Here is a 20,939-nt window from a genome sequence, read left to right as displayed (position 1 = left end):
TGTGTAAGATCTAAAACCTAGTAAGTCCTGTGATAGGTGATAGCATACATGCAAAGGGGCATCTATGTCTATATGGTCAATATGCACATCCTCTTTTCTCAGGCCACGGAGAACTGTGTGTGCATTCTTCATAACCTCTCCTACCAGCTGGAGACAGAGCTCCCAGACAGATATTCCCAGAGTATCTATATTCAAAATCGGACTATCCAGGCCGACAACAACAAAAGTATTGGGTGTTTTGGCAGTCGAAGCAGGAAAATAAAAGAGGTATGTTGGGAAGACTTGGAAAGCCAAAGTGTGTATGTGTGTATTTCTGAGTACTTAGTGTATCTCAGGCACTATTTTAATTTGTTCTAATCCTTACATCCACCTTACGAGGTGTGCATTGTTGGTATCCTCATTTACTGATGAGGAAACAGAAGTACCGAAAGGTTAATGAATTTTCCCAGAAAAATTTAGGAAATTAGTAGAGGGGATAGAATTCAGTCCTGGGCAGTCTGGCTGCAGATTTGCATTGTTCACCGCAACGTCATACTGCTGTATGCTTTATAAGCTAGGAAATAAGCTTAATATAGTATAGTCAATGGTGTAGAAATTGCTTAATATTAATAGCGACCCTGATGCTTGGCTCTGGATATCCTAAAAGTACACCCATACGAAGAAATACTGTGCATTCTGGCATTTTGTGAAAACTGGAAGAATGTCACCCCTCCTATTCCTCAGACTATCGTGGTGTGTATTTGTGAACTTGGAGAGCAACTGGTAAGCTTAGAATCCTGATGTTATCCCAGACAACTTCACAAGACTTGGGGAAGAGGCCTGTTTTTCTTATCTCCAGGGTGGTTGTGACTAATTTAGCTTCTAGCTTAACAGCAGCCTGAAAACTATTCTAGAATAGCCTATGCTTAATTCTCTTAGATTCTCTTTCACTATGAAATGTGAAGTTGGGAGGTTTACAGGATGTTGTTAAGGAGAAATAGTCATTGTGAGCGCAAAGTTAACTGATTGGATATCATACCTATTTGCCTTTTCGTTTCCATACCAGGCGCTTGTTATTATGCAAAGTATTAGTCTCTCTAGACTAGATGGTATTTCTGCTCTCTTGGTTTGGGTGTGGAATTGTAGAAATGACTCGAAGGCATTAATTCTGGATTTCCTTGTGTATGTGGTTAGCAATATCAGGACATGCCAATGCCGGAAGAAAAGAGCAACCCCAAGGGTGTAGAATGGCTGTGGCATTCCATTGTGATAAGAATGTATCTGTCCTTGATCGCCAAGAGTGTCCGAAACTACACTCAGGAAGCGTCTTTGGGAGCTCTGCAGAATCTCACAGCAGGAAGTGGACCAGTGAGTATCGCTCCTGTTTTTCTGCTTTTTAAAAACAATGACATTGTTGGGGCGCCTGGGTGGCTCAGTTGGTTAAGCATCGGACTCTTGGTTTCGGCTCAGGTCATGATGTCACAGTTCGTGAGTTTGAGCCCTGTGTCGGGCTCTATGCTGACAGTGCGGAGCCTGCTTGGGATTCTCTCTCTCTCCTCTCTCTACCCCTCCACTGCTGTCTCTCAAAATAAATAAATAAACATTAAAAAAAATAATGACGCTGTAGGACATACCTACATCAGGTTCAGAGATGAGGTAGTAAAGTAAGAGCAAAAGTTTTTCTCTCTTCGGTTAAGACAGTTCTCTATAATTTCCAGCAAGAGTTCCAGCTTTCTAGGACTTTCAGCCTCCATTTCTACAGAGCCAAGTCAGACTGTGAGTGAAAGACTCCTAGATATTTATATTAGAGCTCTTTCAGTTACAAGTCTCAGAATCCTACCTACTGGCCTGGGCAAAAAAGAGTAATTTCTTGGCTCATTTAACTGAAAAGTCCAAGGTGGTGGGTAAGGTGCTCCAACAATTGTAATTATAACTTTATCTCTGGGTTCTCTTTGCTCTTTTGGTTTTATTCTCAAAGGCTCTCCTCATATGGCAGCAAAGGTCACCAGTGATTTCAGACTTACCTTTTATGCAGGCCAGTGTCCCCACAGAAAAGAAACTACCATTTTCTCAATAACTCCATTTGGAACTCAAGACCTACGTTTCACTTGCCCATTTCTGAAGAAGTACCTGTGGCTAGGAGCCTGTGATGTTCTGATTGTCCAGGACTCGGTAGTGTGCCCAGATGTGAATTTCAGGGGATGGGTTAGAGCAGGCAGGGGTCACTGCCACTTGTATCACATGGACTGAAATGCTAAAGGAGTGGCTCATCACCAAAAGGAAGAATAAGTGCTGGGCAGGCAAAAACAACAGATGTCTACTGGGTATGGAGTTGGAAAGGACATCTGTGCTTTTGTGCCCCAAAAACTCAACTGCAGAATAAGGAGCTGCTTCTCCTCCTGATGTGCTTACTTTATACCAGCAAAGTCAAAAATATATAAAACAGTAAAAGCTCATTCCCTCCCCCATGTATTTTACACCTTACTTCATAGTTAGGGATTCTATAAATATGTAGTTATTTGAACTAAGCTTATATTCCTTGCCTTGGTCATGAAATCATTAGAATAACCCCCCTCTCCCCCATAATAGTTCATAATATGTCCAGTTTCCAATTATCCATCCCCATAGAGAAGAATACTCTTCTGGATAACAAAAATATTATTTATTCTTTACTTGAGAAACCATGTTCATTCTTTAATGTGTTTACAGAGAAGCTTGCTCTGTTTTGAACAAAATTGTGAAATAGTAAAACCAATATTTCTCTTAACACAAATAGGAGTGCCTGGGTGGCTCATTCAGTTAAGCATGACTCTTCATTTTGGCTCAGGTCATGATCTCGAGCCTTGTATCAGATTCTCTTCTGGGTGTGGAGCCTGCTTAAGGTTCTCTCTCTCCCTCTCTGCCTGCCCCTCCCCTGTGTGTGCCTGGCTGGCTAAGTCAGTAGAGCATGTGACTCTTGATCTCGGGGTTGCGAGTTTGAGACCCATATGGGTGTAGAGATTACTTAAAAATGTATATACGTGTGTGTATACACACACACACACGTATATATACATATGTATATATATATATATATATATATATATATATACATATGTATATGACAAAACTTTAACCTCTCTGATTTTCTGCAAAATTTACTTGTGCATGAAGAGAAGGAAACAAGAAACTACCAGGAACGACACAATCCTCTTACCTTCCCATTTTCCCATGCTAGGTTTCCCAAAACCATTTTTTTTTTCACTTTGCCAAACTACAGAAACCCTTCTATTAACTACCAGCCAACTTAAAAGAAAATGCCAGGAATTAACTTGGTGTACATGTATGTGTATGGATATCCGAGTCCACTGTGTTCTGAGTATGGTTCAATATGAGCTAACCCTTTAAGCTTGGCTTTTAGCCTCTTCCAGTCCAAGATCTCACATGGAATCCAAACAGTCCAGAAATGTTTCCATGTTCCTGAGGATAGATACTACATACAGAAACACACTACTTAAGTTCTGAGTATGTAGTTTATTACCTAGAGCTTAAGTTCCTTCATTCATTTATTAAACAAACATTTTTTGAGTGCCTACCGTATAGCAGGCACTAGCCTAGAGCTAAGCACATAGCAGTAAATAAGATTAAATCCCTGTGTTTGGTAATAATCTAACTGGGATAAACAAAATAGGAATTTAAGGCACTAGGAGATTCTAAGTCCAAAAGGAATCAAAGCATTGGAGATAGCCTCATAACTGTCCTAATTGTGTCGAGGCATTTAAAATCATACCTAATGTTAGACCAGTTCCCTGAAAGGAGGCTTACACTGAACTGGTATTAATCCATACTCAGAATTGTTAGAGTTTCATTTGACTGGAGATTTATAGGAGAAAATCCTTGGCACCATGGGACAATGATATGTTCTTTTAAGTTAAAAGATGCTTTTTATGAAAATTTTAACTTACATATATATCTTTTCTAGTTATCACTGTTCCTAATTTTGTTATGCTTAAATTGTGTGATAAAAAAATACTTGGTTTTATAATTTCCAAAAAGAATCATTGAATAGGAAAACATGAAAAGCAGGGCATTTAAAATAATTTCAGGAAATATCCAGTCTATTAAACTTGTGTTCATAACTGAGATAGCACTGAGCAGTTGATGGTCATGTGCAAAGAGCCTAAACTAGAATGGATACAATGTGTGTAAGTTATGTATCAGTAGAAATAAGTTAATTAAACATCACATAGTCAAAGTTAAAAACCATTGAAATAAGCACTTTTCAAATTTCTAAAACACTTTAGAAGTTTTTAATTTCATATCTGTTAGGAAAAAACAAAACATATCCCCTACCCTCACACCTTACTAGAAAACAAGTTACAACAGCAATGAGATTTAAATGTTAAAGACAAAACTATAAAGCTTGTGAAAGGATATTTTCATGATAGGGGAAGATTATTTAAAAGTGGATGCAAGGGGCGCCTGGGTGGCTCAGTCGGTTAAGCAGCCGACTTTGGCTCAGGTCATGATCTCGCGGTCCGTGAGTTCGAGCCCGGTGTTGGGCTCTGTGCTGACCGCTCAGAGCCTGGAGCCTATTTCAGATTCTGTGTCTCCCTCTCTCTGACCCTCCCCCACTCATGCTCTGTCTCTCTCTGTCTCAAAAATAAATAAACGTTAAAAAAAATTAAAAAAAAAAAAAACCATCTTGTTTTTAAAAAAAAAAAAAAGATAAAAGTGGATGCAAAAAGTACTACTATAAAGTATGTGTTTTATAAATTGACTACATTAAAATTAATAACTTATGGTGCTATGCTATCCAAAGACATTGTTAAGACAGTAAAGAGTCAAACCACAAAGTAGAAAAAGATTTTTTCAACGTGTGTAAGTAACAAAGGTTGGTATGTAGAAAATATGACAACTCATCGTGGCACCTGGGAGGCTCAGTCAGTTAAGCGTCTGACCTCGGCTGAGGTCATGATCTCACAGTTCATGAGTTCGAGCCCCGTGTTGGACTCTGTGCTGACAGCTTGAAGCCTGGAGCCTGCTTGAGATTCTGTCTCTCTGCCCCTCCCCTAGTTGCTCTCTGTCTGTCTGTCTGTCTCTCTCTCTCTTAAATATAAAAAATAAAACATAAAAAAATTTTTTTTTAAAACTCATCAAATTAATAATCAAAAGGTAATCCAAAGAAAACTGGCAAGAGACTTGAACAGGTGCTTCACAAAATGGCCAATAAACATTTGAAAAGGTTCTTAAAACCTCCTTAGTAATCAGGACAATATGAACTAGAAGTGCTTTTTGCAAATAGTTGACCAATAGTCATTCTCACATATTCCCTAGAGCTGGAATACAAAAATGTCTTGGGTAAATCTGTCTGTTTACTTTCCTTTTTGAGCAAATTCTAAAGACCACCTCAAGTCACTTTCTCATTTCCCTCCACGAATCAGAATTAATAAGACTAATATCTAGCTATTCTTTCCCCTGATTGATTAAACATCATTTGAGAATCCAAACTTCATCTAGACTTGCATGTTTCCAATTATCATTTTTATATACTAACATCAAAGCACTTTATTATATATAAGAATATATCATTAGGTGGTATAGTATGATATACGTACAAAACAAGATTTTAATTTTAAAAGCACCTTATGTCTCAAGAGAAAATAAAAATTTTAAGAAATAAATATCTTGTGATGTTTTAATCTATCTTGATCTCCTGAGATGATAGTAAATCTTTAGGAAAACTTGATAACATATTATTCATATAGTTCAGTTCAATAAATATTTACATAGGACCTCTCATGTTCTAGGCACTGTACGAGACACCGAAAGGAAAAAAAAAGAGTTGGATAAGATCCATTTCTTCCTTTAAAGGAGCTTCTAGCAGGAGAGATAGCAGTTTAGTATAGTTGTAACCTAGAGAATTAGGGAGTAATGATAAGGAAAGAGGAAAATGGATACCAGGCCAGACGAAGACATCTGAAGACCATTCTGGAAACAATGGAGAGTCATTACAGAGTTTAAACCTGAGGCGGGACATAATCAGATTAAATTTTAGAAGAGTCATTCTGGTGTGAGGCTTTGAATCCCCAACTGGCATTTAAAAAACAGAAAGTTGACTGGCAACATTTGGTTCCTAGTGGAGATTGGAGACCATAACTTCGCAGAAGTACCAGTCCGCAAATGCACTATTTACTCTAGCAGTATTTGGTGGCCAAGTATAAAATCAGTTTTGCAATTATACCGGGTAGGTAGAAAATAAGCTAGAATGATAAGAGAGTTAAGGGTATTGAAAGATAGTTTGTGATGTGTTGGTTCATGTACAACTAGTCTAAATAAGAAAGAAAGTTAAAACGGAAGAGTATTGGCAACTTGAGGTGTGGGGAGTAAAGGTTGAGATAAGGGCACTGGAGTTCTTGATGAGGCTGAAGAAGAAATATAGTAGGAGTGAGGGACAGAGAGCAAAGTGAACAGGAAATTGTGTTCAGAGTATAACATTTGAGTTTATGTTTTCAGAGTCAAGGTATTTTGGGATGAAATCGGTTCTGTATGACCATGGAAGTGAATGACTGATGTGTGGAAGAGATGACAGTCAGTGACATTTAGCAAGTCTAGGAACAAAGACATGATTAATGTGGTCATCTATAGTGAATGTGGAGTGGAGAAGGCTCTGAGCCCGGCTCCGAAGCCTCCAGTGGATGTTGGGAAAGGAACGGTAGGCCTTGAGATGACAAAGAAAATGCTATGGGAGTGATAGAGCTGGATGGCCATGACTCAGAAGACGGAGCTACTGCGTGTGAGGGAAGACATCTAGACGGGCCATTGGGAAGACAGAGGAATGCTAACCTACCTCTGTGCCCAAGTCACGGGAGTGGTACAGAATAAATAGCCTCCTCTGGATGGCTACAGAGGAAGGATTCTTCTCAGAGTGGAGCAAATAGTTTAATGGAGTGCTCTACAAGTTAGTGTGACAGACTTGTTTACAATAAAACATTCTAAAATAGTGATTGTTAAACTTCTTTTGAGTCTTGGACACTTTGACTATCTAATAAAAGTTATAAACCCTTTCCCTGAGAAATTTTATTATAAACACAAAAATAAGTTTTCTTTATTTTTTATTTTTAAGTAATCTCTATACCCAACATGGGGCTCAAACTCACAATCCCGAGATCAAGAGCCACATGCTCCACCAACTGAACCAGCCAGATGCCCCAATACAAAAATAGCTTTAAGGACTTGCTGTCCTCTCCCTAAAACCTTTCTGGGATCCAATCTTCAGAACGCCTGTTCTAAAAAGTATAGTAGAGAATATAAGAGCAAATCTGCAGGAGGGAGGAGAAAATAAGCAGTATTTAGATAAGATAAACAGAGAAGATAGACACCCTGAAGAATGGTGGGAATTTCTGGCAGATGGCCTCAAGTTAGCTTCAGATAGAAATCTATAAAGTTGTAGACACAAGCCAAGATCCCTGTATTAGAGGTTTATTGATGCCAGGAAGGTTTTGGTCAGTACTCAAACTAATTTGCCAACCTAATTCCAAATAAGATTGGTCTCTAGTGGACTTGGACCTGGACCAGCAACTTGCATACACAGCCTCTGACTGAAAGCATCGAATTAGAAATAATCTAACGAGCCATACATTCTTTTCTCTAAAGGCCCAATATCTCTTTCAGAATAAACTGGCTTTTTAGAATTGAACAAGTTTATTAAGATATGTAAAATGCCAAAACTTAAGCAAAAAGAAACAGAAAAGGTGACTAAGCCAACAAATACATCGAATATTAATCAAAGGCATCTGCCTTTAAAATTTTTCTCAGCTCAGTTGTCTTCGTGGGTAAATTCCACCAGACCCACAAAGTTGAGATTATACTTACATTACACAAATAGTTCAAGAAAATAGAAAAATGGAAAACATTATGCAACTAATTTCATGACACTAGTGTCTGATTCTAAAACATCATCCTTGTATCCTTTTCACAATGCTGAGCTGAAGATATGAATAAAGAGGAAAGAAAGGAAAAGACAGGCCCATTTTATTTACGAACAGGCAAAAATATAGTAGGTAACCAAATCCAATATTCTATTTAAAAATACCTGATAAGCTGTTTTTCTCCAGTAATAAAATTGAAAACGTAATAAGAATTTAAAGGAAGTATCTTCAGGATGGTTTCATCACAGCTTTAGTTTTAACAGTCTCTAGTAATCTACAGAAATTTAAAATTAGTGTGAAGTCAAATGCAGTGATATTGATAAGATATATCTCACGCAACAGATGCCAACATCAGTAGCTCAGACAGTTGTCCAGAAGGAAAATGGCCTGCAGCACACCCGGAAGATGCTGCATGTTGGTGATCCAAGTGTGAAAAAGACAGCGGTCTCCCTGCTGAGGAATTTGTCTCGGAATCTCTCTCTGCAGAATGAAATTGGTGAGTCAGCAAACGTGTCTTGGTGTAGCGAATACCTATCGAAAATATAAATTCAGGGGCACCTGGGTGGCTCAGTTGGTTAAGCATTCGACTCTTGATTTCGGTCACGATCTCATGGTTTGCAAGATCAAGCTCCATGTCAGGTTCTGCACTGACGGCACAGAGCCTGCTTCAAATTCTCTTTCTCCCTCTCTATCTGCCCCTTCCCTCCCTCCCCTCTCTCTCAAAATGGGTAAATAAACTTAAAAAAAAAAGAAAGAAAAGAAAATATAGGGGCATCTGGGTGGCTCAGTCAGCTAAGCATCTGACTTCAGCTCAGGTCATGATCTCGTGGTCCATGAGTTCAAGCCCTGCATTGGGCTCTGTGCTGATAATTCAGAGCCTGGAGCCTGCTTTGGATTCTGTGTCCCCCTCTTTCTCTGCCACTCCACCACTTATGCTCTGTCTCTCTCTCTCTCTCAAAAATAAATAAACATTAAATTTGAAAAAAAATACAAATGCAATAAAACATTGTATCACTTTTTTTTTTTTTTTTTTTTTTTTTTTTTTTTTTTTTTTTTTTGCAATGATGAACTGAAAATGTGACTAAGGAGCAAAATGTGATAAAATAGACCTGGCCTTTCCACCCAGGCATCAAGGGTCCGCTTTCTCCCAGGGTCTCAAATAGGATTTTTCTTAATATCCGGCATTTTGTTTTGTTTTGGTTTTAATTACTATAGAAGGGAAACTTAGACCTAATTGTAATTAACAAGGTAAGTACATATTTGATGTTTTTGTGCCTTCAGTTGTATCATTGTGGATAGTCTTTTTAACCTATGCACCTGGCTTTCGGGATGCTCTCTGGGTGGCCTACTTAAGCGCTGCTCTTCTGAAACATTGAAAGTGTACACAGAGTGGTGTTCACTTTAGAAGCTTGGTCCTTGGGGCACCTGGGTGACTCAGTCAGTTGAGTGTCCTACTCTTAATTTCGGCTCAGGTCATGATCCCACAGTCGTGGGATTGAGCCCTGCATCGGGCTTCACTCTAAGCGTGGAGCCTGCTTGGGATTCTCTCTCTCTCTGCCCATTTCCCCTGTTCACTCTCTCTCTCTCAAAAAAAAAAAAAAAAAGAACAAGAAGAAGAGACTTGGTCCTTGTTGCACTAGAAAAAAAATGAATGAACAGATCACACACAAAAAAAGACAAAAAGGAGGAGTATACTGAATAGTGGATTCAGCATAGATAGTTTTTAAATGAATACAGTGAAACATTTGCTTTATTTTTGAGAGTCTTTATTATTGACAAAGGTGATAACTGTTCACACCATCAAATAATGTTTTCATTTGCTTTATACATAGAAATGCCTGATAAATACTTGTGAATCAAGTCAAAAACTATAAAATGAGATAATAGGAAAATAATGCCAAAAATCAGTCATGCTTCTAATGCTCCATAAATTAGTCATTTCTGACAACTTGAAAACTAGTTTTTCACAAAATTCCACTAAATTTATAAACAAATGCTCGTTTGTTTTGGTGGACACACACATACACACACACACACACAGCACCAGAGATACTGAAGTCTGATTATGTCTTAATAATGTCATTTCCAAAGCCAACCAGCAGCACAACATCGGAGAGGTAGTTTCATACAATGGTTTCGTGCCCATAATAAATATAGAGAGAGCCTGGAATTTTTCAGTGAATATGAAAGAAACCTTGCCTTAGGCACTCTGAAAATTATGAAAGTGTTCTCCTCATTGTCCTTTGTGGACTTTTGTGTTGCACTTTAATCAGGTATATTATCTTTGACTTTTTTTTTTTCTTTCCCTAAAGGAAATGTTGACTCCATCTTTAAAACAGTGCCGATGGAAATAACTGTGCTCCACACATTATGCATGTACCTTCAGGGCAGAAATGCTGTTGGTCTCAGGTTCAACCATCCTCTAACTGTTGGGAAGATACAAATACAGCCCCATACTTTATTTTTTTTATAAATAAGCATTGTATTTAATTCTTCAATGGAGAGGGAAATGGCCTTGGCAGAATCAAGGTTTTTTGTATTTCACTACACTTAATGTTTATCTATTTTGTTTCTTTACCTACTTTGAGTGACTTCTGGCCTTCATACATTGCATCTTAAATTATGTTGACAAGCTTGGGTAATTACAATATTCATACTTTTTTTTACATTAACAATTAATGGCTTAGCAATGTGACTTCTCATTCCATAATTGTCACTTTTAACCAGAAGCTAGGTAAGTGGAAAATCATTGTTCTGGATGGTTTTATTAAATAATAACAACATCAATTAAAAAAAGATATGTGTTCATTTAAATAATTCAAGAAATTAAGAAAAGCATAATAAATGAAGCAAAAAATACTTCCTCTTACCACTTGGAAAATAACCATTGGTAACATTAGGTGAATATTATTCCTGAGATCTCTCTATACCTATCTACCTATGATAAAAGTTTAGACAAAGAGAGAACTAAATAAATCGTGCTATTAAAATTGGATCATACATCTAGTGGTTAACTAAAAAGTATTAGAGTTAATTTTAACAAAATAAAAGCAAACCGAATGATACAGAATAACTTCAAATACATTTTTCATTACATTTCAGCCATGTTTTAGAGATTGTGATAATGTGTGCTCGAGTTTGTCTCAGTCCTGATCTCTAACTCTTGGCCAAATCTAGAAGAATGTCTTAATTGCATGTGTAGCAATCTTAGTCTCCTCAATCACCAATAGTTCATCTTGTTGTAACATTCATGTCATGTGTGTGCAATGTGTGTCAGTAGCCCGTAAAAAGATAAAACAGAAAGAAACAAAGGAAAGAAGAAAGGGGAGTCAAAGAAGAAGGCGAAGAGGGAGGAAAGTTTCTATTCCAATATCTATATTTATTCCAGTTTGTCATTTTAGTGGTCCTGTTAATTCAAGTGCCATGTAACCTGTAGGTGATGCCTACTGAGCATTATAGGGAGGACCAGTGTTTTGTTAAATAGGTCTGGCCTTCTCCTTCATTATGGAATAGATCCAAAGGATTATTATGTTACAGTCACATCAGAGTTTATGGTGACCTGCCTGATCCAAATCCTCTTACTAATGAAGTAGGTTGCACTAAAAGTTAGTTTTGGGGCACCTGGGTGGCTTAGTCGGTTAAGTGTCCGACTTGAGCTCAGGTCATGATCTCACGGCTCGTGAGTTCGAGCCCCGCATCAGGCTCTATGCTGACAGCTCAGAACCTGGAGCCTGCTTCAGATTCTGTGTCTCCCTCTCTCTCTGCCCCTTTCCCACTCATACTCTTATCTCTTTCTCTCAAAAATAAATAAACATTGAAAAAAAAATTTTTTAAGTTGTTCAATTTGTTTTATGCAGCCTGTAACTGTGATGAGGCTTTTATCTGTAAAATTCTGATGAGATTATCTGTTATTTTTTTGGCAATTTTTAAATGTTAATTCCAGTGTAGTTGCCATACAGTGTTCTATTAGTTTCAGGTGTACAATATAGTGATTCAACAATTCCATACCTTACTCAGTGCTCATCAAGATAAGTGTACTCTTAATATCCCTTTACCTATTTCACCCATCCCCTCACCCATCTCCCCTCTTGTGACCATCAGTTTCTTCTCTATAGTTAAGTATCTGTTTTTTTGTTTTGTCTCTTTTTTTTCCTTTATTTATTTGGTTTGTTTCTTAAATACTACATAGGAGCTAAATCATATGGTATTTGTCTTTCCTTGACTGAATTATTTTACTTATTAGCATTATAGTCTCTAGCTCCACCCCTGTTGTGACAAATGGCAATATTTCATTCCTTTTTATGATGAATAATATTTCATATAATACACCCACACCCCGCATCTTCTTTATCCATTCATCTATCAGTGGACACTTGAGCTACTTCTATAATTTGGCTATTGTAAATAATGCTGCAATAAACATAGGAGTGCGTAAATCCCTTTGAAGTAGTGTTTTTGTATTCTACAGGTAAATACCCAGTACTGCGATTACTGGATGGTAGGGTAGTTCTATTTTTAATTTTTTGAGGAACCTCCATAGTGTCTTCCACTGTAGCTGCACCAATGTGCATTCCCGCCAATAGCACACGAGGGTTCCCCTTTCTTCACATCCTCATCAACACTTGTTGTTTCTTAAGTTTTTTATTTTAGCCGTTCTGACAGGTAAGAGGTAGTTTTTCATTATAGTTTTGATTTGTATTTCCCTGATGATAAGCAGTGGTAAGCATCTTTTTATGTGTCTGTTAGCCATCTATATGTCTTCTTTGAAGAAATGTCAATTCATGTCTTATGCCCATTTTTTTAAATTGGATTATTTGTTTTTTGGAGGTGAGTTGTATAAGTTCTTTATATATTTTGCATACTAACCCTTTATCAGATATATCATTTGCAAATATCTCTTCCCATTCCAAAGTTGTCTTCAGTTTTGCTGGTTGTTTTCTTTGCAGTTCAGAAGCTTTTTCTTTTGACATAGTCCCAGTAGTTTATTTTTGCTTATGTTTCCCTTGCCTCAGGAGACAGATCTAGAAAAATGTTGCTATGGCCAATGTCAGAGAAATTACTGCCTGTGCTTTCTTCTAGGACTTTTATGATTTCAGGTCTCACACTGAAGTCCTTAATCAATTTTGAATTTATTTTTGTGTATGGTGTAAGAAAGTGGTCTGGTTTCATTCTTTTGCATGTTGCTGGCCAGTTTTCCCAACACCATTTGTTGAAGAGACTGTTATTTTCCCATTGGGTATTCTTGCCTCCTTTGTCGAAGATTAATTGAATATAACTGTGGGTTTATTTCTTTGTAGCCTCATGCTTTCGTAAGATGATCCACTGATAAACCTCCCCTCATTTTAATTACACTTAAATTCACTTAATTCCATGATGTCCATCTAAATTCAGTGGAAAGAAAATTCACATTCTCAAGGCCTTTAATTCTGTGATTTAACATTAAAAGGAGGAAGCCTTCTGATAATAATTTGTTTCTATTGGGAGATTACTACTTGCAGGGTGCTGTGATCAATTAACACATTAACTCATTTAATCCCTCACAACAACCCTGTGAAGTAGATACTATTATTATTCCATTTTATAGATTAGGAAAATGCAGCATTGAGAGGTTAAGCAGCTTGCCCAAATCACACAGCCATTGCGTGGCAGAGGCAAGACTGAAACGGAAGAAATGTCGCTTCAGAGACTGAGGTCTGAGCTCTAAACACTGTGCTGTGATGCTTTAATAACCGTGGAAAACAGAGTTCAGGTCTTTGAGCAGAAGGTGTGTCTTTCCTGTCAATCAGGTCCACATATTATCAAAGGATGACAATTGTTCACTTCCTTTTTTGCACACCTCTCTGTTCTAGGCATAGTGATTCATGCTGGAAATACAGAGATGAATTTGCTAATTGTTCTCAGGAGCCCATAGCCCTACTTGGAATTCAGACAGGCACATAACTAATTACAATCCAGTATTCTAGAGAAGTGCGCAGTTCAGGGTGCCACATAAACTCAGATGAAAAACAACAAAATTGGGGCACCTGGGTGGCTCAGTTGATTAAGCGTCTGACTTCGGCTCAGGTCATCATCTCACAGTTGGTGAGTTTGAGCCCGTGTCGGGCTTTGTGCTGACAGCTCAGAGCCTGGAGCCTGCCTCAGATTCTGTGTCTCCCTCTCTCTCTGCCCCTCCCCTGCTCATACTCTGTCTCTCTCAAAAATAAACATTTTAAAAAAAATTTTTTAAAGAAAATTAAGCAGAAGTTTTCATTATACAACCATGATAAACACAACACTGTATTCAAGAGTTGTGAGGAGAAATAGAAGCAGGAGAAATAGATAGCCAGGAACTTACATACAGAGTGAAAAAATAAAATAGTTTTTTTCTCCTTTTTATTTTTTTTTTTTAATTTTTTTTTAAATGTTTATTTATTTTTGAGACAGAGAGAGAGCATGAACGGGGGAGGGGCAGAGAGAGAGGGAGACACAGAATCGGAAGCAGGCTCCAGGCTCTGAGCCATCAGCCCAGAGCCCGACGTGGGGCTCAAACTCACGGACTGTGAGATCGTGACCTGAGCCGAAGTCGGACGCTTAATCAACTGAGCCACCCAGGCGCCCCTCTCCTTTTTAAATATTAGTATTATTTGTACATTGATGAAACTAAGCAGTACAGATAATTTTTTAAAAATTTTTCGATCACCGTCAATATTGTTGTAGAAGAACAAGTCGTATTCATATGTTATTGTATTTCTTCTCAGGTTTCTTTTGCGTATTTTCTAATGTTTATATTATGGATTATTTAAGTATATTAATTTTTCATAAAGAATATTAACAAATATTTTCTTATGTTTCATAAATATTTGGGGGATGTATAATATTCTTTGCAGCTTGGTTTTTGATAGTATCCTATCACTGAGTTACTTGGGCATTTTATCATTTTTCACTTATAGATAATACTATAATAAAAATCTCTGCATGAAGCTTCTTCTATTTTAAAGTGATGTCTTTAGGATGAATTTCCAGAAGTGGAATTACTAAATTAAAGGATGTGAAAGTTTTTTAAATTCTTGATGTTTCTGTCAAATTGTCATTGTCATTTCTATCAAAAGATTTCCAGTGTACTGAGCACTGAGTATCCTCTTTTTAAGAATCTTTTTAAAAATTGAATAATAGAGAGATTACATCTTTCCATATATTTCTTAACCAGTTGTGTTTCTTTTTAAAATATTCTTTACCCAAAATATCTTGGGATGTTCGGATTAAGAGACAACCTTTTTAATCAAGTATTCTTCTTTCATTTTATAGCCAAAGAAACTCTACCTGATTTGGTTTCCATAATTCCTGACACAGTCCCGAGTACTGACCTTCTCATTGAGACTACAGCCTCTGCCTGCTACACATTGAACAATATAATCCAAAATAGTTACCAGAATGCACGGGACCTTCTAAACACTGGGGGCCTGCAGAAAATCATGACTATCAGCTCAGGCGATGTGTAAGTCCTGTAGTATCTGCCTGTTGGCTCTCTTCCCTTTCCTCACTACCACTCCCAACACCCATCTGTAAATCTAGCTGTGAATGTGTAATCATTGAGGACCATGGGTAACGTGGCCAAAGAACGAGATTGTAACGCTGGGCCAAATCATTTGGTTCAATCCTTAGTAATCAAGCAAGTGAAAGACTGAATTCTCCAAGCCCAATAGTTGCCCATTCTCTTCTAAAGTATCCAGCTAGAGGCACCTCGGTGGTTCAGTTGGTTAAGCGTCCGACTTCTGCTCAGGTAATGGTCTCACAGTTAGTGAGTTTGAGCCCTGCATCAGGCTCTGTGCTGACAGCTCAGAGCCTGGAGCCTGTCTCCATTCTTTGTCTCTCTCTCTCTCTGCCCCCCCACCCCTGCTCATGCTTGCTCTTATACTCTCTCTCAATCTCTCTCTCAAAAATAAAATTAAAAATTAAAAAATTAGGGGCACCTGGGTGGCTCAGTCGGTTAAGCATCTGACTTTGGCTCATGATCTCCTGGTTCATGCACTTGAGCCATGTCAGGCCCTGTGCTGACAGCTCAGAGCCTGGAGCCTGCTCTGGATTCTGTGTGTCCTTCTCTCTCTGCCCCTCCCCAGCTCGCGTTCTCTCTCTCTCTCTCTCTCTCTCTCCCCCCCCCCCCCCCCCCCCTCTCTCTCTCTCTCTCTCTCTCTCTCTCTCTCTCTCTCAAAAATAAGTAAACATTAAAAAAAAAACCTTAAAAATAAAAATAATTCAAAAAATTTTTAAATGAAGTATCAAGCTAGTCAAATGCCATATCTTCTCTGGGTAGCACATTCCAGCCTTTTATTGACCTAATGAATTCACTTATTTCCCAGAGCCATAACTATGATTTAAGAATAGCGGAATATAGGCAACGTGGAAGTCCTATGGACAGGGATTGCCCTTTTCCTCACTTAAATCTGGAGCCAGTATCACCCCAGTGGCTTAAAAGAAGCAGTGATAACACAAGAAGTAGGAGGCAACATAATCAAATTCTTGCTTTCTTGGTTTTCTCTATCACATCTCTTCCACGTCTTATTCCCTTTTGAGAAGTTCTAATGCATATAAGTTATTCCACATCACTGTTTCTGTGTCTTTAAATTTTCCCCATTAAAAAAAAGTGAGGAAGAGAATGAAAAACCTTGTATAACAAAATCATTACTATTAGTTAATTTAGAGACATGGGATCCAAAGAGGACATGAAGATTATTATATTTTTCTCTTTATACAATTCTGAACTGTTTGACTTGTTAAATACAAGTTACTTTTATAAACAAGCAAGAGAAGAAATGTTACAGCCCAATTATAATGAGTTGCAAAGCAAACAGACTCTACCTATGGTAGACAAATGTGTGCCTGGCCACACAGGGGCAAGCCTAGGGGTCTCTGGTATCCTGGAGTACTTGTGCTCTGCAGCCCCACTCTGGCAAGCCTCATAGGGAAGGAAAACCATATTCAGAGTCATAGAATAAAACGGAGCACTGGTTAGAATGTGAGTTCCCCAAGTCAGAATATCCACCTGTCCCCAGCGCCTGGCAGAGAGCAGTTACTTAATTTGTGGAAAGATTGAATGATTACTGTATAAAACAGAAACGACTATTCCGAGTAGTCATCCATGCTCCTAAGCAAATCTCAGTAAGACCTATGATTTTAATTATTTGAGTATTCAGACATAAGCACATGAGAACTTTTGCAAACTTCTTATAGCTTAGCAACAAATGGGGATGTCTGACTCTGTTACTTCCTTTTTGCCTTGAGTGTCCATCCGTTTGTGAACCAGTCCTCATATGCCCTGTCTGGAAAAAAAAAAAAAAAAAAAAAAATCAACAAGGAGCTTCTACCAGATGTGCCTGCTTTTCTGTCCTTGTGAGAGTGTTGGGTAACTGACCTGTGATTTTAGGGCTAGACTGGAAATAAGTTGCCATATATAGCATTTTTTTTTCAAATAAATAATTTCAAAGTGCCAAACAACCAACTGATAAACTATGAATATAAAACATTTGCAATTCAAGAACACTTTCCAATTTTAGATATCAGAGACCCATAGTCTTCATGGATTTATGGGTACTTCAGTATTAGCAAGTGAGTCCAAGAACTCCATGAAGTACTAAAAGAATCTGTGAGGTGCTGATTTGGCTTCCCCTTCATACAAGTCTGGTATGGAAGAGAAAGGCTCTTAGCCAAAGAATGACCCCAAGATGTGCTTCTCCATACAGTACTGCATTTTTAGTTCATGGTTGCCTGTTTACAAATGCCCATGATATGAAAAATTAAATCTTTGTTTCTTTGGGGGCCCCTGGGTGACTCAGTTGGTTAAGGGTCCAACAATTTCAGCTCAGGTCATGATCTCACGGTTTGTGAGTTCGAGTCCCACGTTGGGCTCTGCCCTGACAGTGCAGTGTCTGCTTGAGACTCTCACTCTCCCTCTCTTCCTCTCCCTGCTCATGCACTCTATCTCAAAATAAATAAATAAACATTAGAAAAAAAGCTTTGTTTCTTTGTTAGAAGACAAAATTTGGCTGTATGCTATTTGAGGTGATGGAAAAGAGAGCTCTAAGAAAGCAGAGAACCTTAGCCAGAAATAGGAAGTTCAGTACAAATTTAAAAGTAAAACATCAAAAACTAATAAGTACAGTGTTCATTTCTGTGGTGACTTGGCTATATAAGAGGAGTGCATTTTCCATTTGCTCTATACAAGAACAAAGAAATTTTGAAACTATTTTAAATGTTTCAAGAATTTATTAACTTGAAAATATCACTCCTAATTCATAGAGTAGTGTAGGAGGTATATATGTTTTTCAGTCCTGCTTTTCTGCATTTGTATTCTATAAATATATATTATAAACATACTAATATATTTCTATTCTACAAATAGTATATGTATAATATTTAATGTAAACATATTTAATTGTGTTTAATGTAATATAAAATAAATGGAAATAGTGTATACAAATATACAAATTTTATTTTGTAAGTTAATTCAAGGATTTATGGAACCTAAGGACATATTCCTTATAAATATCAGGAATATGCTCTACAAACTGATAGCCCTGTGCTAGTGGTTTTAAAAGATGAAAAAAAGTGGTTTTTTTAACCTAGTGTGGCCCCTGGCCTTCAAAGCTCACCATCCAATTCTCTTGTCATGGTGAGTGACCTGACTTAATGGATGGCCACCAAGCAACAGCAGTTAAAGATTTATGGAACGTCTGAGGCAGCATCCAGAAGCCTGACACACTCTCACTGATCTCAGAATGCTTTCTTCCTTTTTTCAGTTATGCCTCCAACAAGGCAAGTAAAGCTGCTTCTGTTCTCCTCTATTCTCTGTGGACGCACACGGAGCTCCATAATGCCTATAAGAAGGTAAGTACACTAGAAAGGTGAGTGTTGCAGTTAATAGGCAGATAATAGTGGTCCCCTGGTGAGAGATCACTAAAAACATTTAACGTTTTCTTGGGGCACCTGGGTGGCTCAGTGGGTTGAGCCAACTTTGGCTCAGGTCATGATCTCATGGTTCATGAGTTTGAGCCCCATATCAGGCTCTCTACTGTCAGTGCAGAGCCCTCTTCAGATCCTCTGTACTCCCCTCTCTCTGCCACTCCCCTGCTCATGTTCTCCCTCCCTCCCTCCCTCCCTCCCTCCCTCCATCTCTCTCTCTCTCTCTCAAAAAAAAATTTTTTTTTAAACTGCATTTTCTTGGATGACAGTGTTGTTACCTTTCACATATGTTTGCTTATTCCAAAGGCTCAGTTTAAGAAGACAGATTTTGTCAACAGCCGGACTGCCAAAGCCTACCACTCCCTTAAAGACTGAGAAAATGAAACAGAGCTCTCCGAAATCTCAACCATCCGCAGCCATAAAAAAGCCCCAGAGGAAAACACCTATTTTTCTACTTCCCAGCCCAAGAAACCTCAAAAAAGCATGCCCTGTTTCTTATCCTTTTCTATTTCCATGGTCCCCAGAATCCAGAACACAAATAATCAGAATAATAATTCTATTAGTTTTCCAGAAGACTTTTGCAAGTTTGCTACCAGTAGACACTGGTAACAGGCTTGATTTTATCCTCCACCAGTAGTGGTCTTTGTGATCAGGGCTTATGGCACAGGGCCTCCTGGAACCAAAACGTGGATTCATGTGGAATGGACATAACAGAATAAGGAGCGAAGTCATTGTATGACTAGGATTTTAAAAGTTTGATTTACATTTATGTTCCTTTCCAGTCTCCATGTTTTGTCACTCAAATGCATGTTGTTTCACCTTTGAGCTATGAGTGTGTGGTTCTGCGGTGTTGAAACAGAATGGAAATGACGAAGAATACTGACAGAGTTATCCAGGAGAAATTTTAATGGCAAAATTATATGTTTGTTTACTCTATGCTTGTTTTTATCCTCTTGAATATTTTTTCTCTGATTTTAAATGAACTTAAAAGTTTTAGATCACAGCGTGCATGACTCTAAGAAAGTGAAATTGAAATGAAGTGATCATAGCAACTTTAAAAATCTTTTCAAAGGCAACTGTGCTTATGAAATTCAGTGTTCCCTCTAAACACCATGTAAATGCTTTTCTTGCTCAAGGAAAATATGAATAACAACACCATTAAATGCAAATCTCTTCTGAATAGTAGGATTCAGTGTGATCTATCTCCTGGACTTTTTCAGTTACTGCCATGGGCTGATAGAAAAATGGACTCTATACTCTTCAACTCCAAGAGGAACCAAAACCTCTCAAACAGCTGGGTGAGCCCAGGGCACTGAAAACACAGTTCATTTTAATGAATTGCATTCATTATCAACCAGCCCAACTTTGCCCAACATTTAAAAATATAGCGCAGAGCCTCTAAATCTCATGTGATCTTCCTCAAGCCATTATTTTAAATGAAGGAAACTCTAGAGCAAAAAATGAAGACGTTATATTGAGGGAAAATATTTCAAGGCCACCCAGAAATGATATGAGAAACACTAATGTTGAAAAGTTGACAACCTCATTTGTCGAAGCAAACACTCTGTCAAGTGTTCTTTTAACTGAGCTCTGATTAATACCATTTCCATAGAATTAGTCTTCTCAATTACAATTCTGTTATATTTTGCTTTTTTTAAAAAAATCCAACAATGTTTGCTGTAAGAAAGTAGGAAGGAAAAATGTCTTTCAGCTCCTTTTGGCCAGAAAAGTGTAATAGAAAATAAATTCCCATTTTCAATTTGAATGTGTGCTTAAGTCTTTATTACATTTAGGCATTAAAATTATTTTAATTTTAAAAGCTCAATGGAGAAGACTTAGGTTTCTAACCTAGTTCAAAATGAAATTAAATACCAATTTCTTTTTTAAATTTTTAAATGTTTATTTTTGAGAGAGAGAGAGAGAGAGAGAGAGAGAGAGAACGGGCGGGGGATGGGCAGAGAGAGAGGGAGACACAGAATCCGAAGGAGGCTCCAGGTTCTGAGCTTTCAGCACAGAGCCTGATATGGGTCTCAAACCCACAAACCGTGAGGTCATGACCTGAGCTAAAGTCGGACGCTTAACCAACTGAGTCACCCAGGCGCCCCCAGATGTCAA

The 20,939-nt window shown here is 37.9% G+C and overlaps 1 protein-coding gene across 3 annotated transcripts in view; it reads left to right on the top strand.

Annotated features, from left to right (window-relative positions):
- The window catches only part of PKP2 (plakophilin 2), a 261,095-nt gene extending 240,525 nt beyond the window's left edge, over positions 1-20,570 (top strand). For all 3 annotated transcript variants that reach the window (XM_042946240.1, XM_042946241.1, XM_042946239.1), the window contains 6 exons: positions 103-267; positions 1,174-1,347; positions 8,232-8,385; positions 15,174-15,363; positions 18,662-18,749; positions 19,131-20,570. In XM_042946240.1, coding sequence (XP_042802174.1) covers positions 103-267; positions 1,174-1,347; positions 8,232-8,385; positions 15,174-15,363; positions 18,662-18,749; positions 19,131-19,199 — 840 coding nt within the window. In that variant the 3' untranslated portion in view covers positions 19,200-20,570. The remainder of the gene's footprint in view (positions 1-102; positions 268-1,173; positions 1,348-8,231; positions 8,386-15,173; positions 15,364-18,661; positions 18,750-19,130) is intronic.
- The last annotated feature ends 369 nt before the right edge of the window (positions 20,571-20,939 follow it).

This window comes from Panthera leo, chromosome B4 (genome assembly GCF_018350215.1).
Source record: "Panthera leo isolate Ple1 chromosome B4, P.leo_Ple1_pat1.1, whole genome shotgun sequence".
Lineage (NCBI taxonomy): Eukaryota > Metazoa > Chordata > Mammalia > Carnivora > Felidae > Panthera > Panthera leo.
Note: the sequence above shows the minus strand (reverse complement) of the source record. Positions and strands in the feature narration are given on the sequence as shown.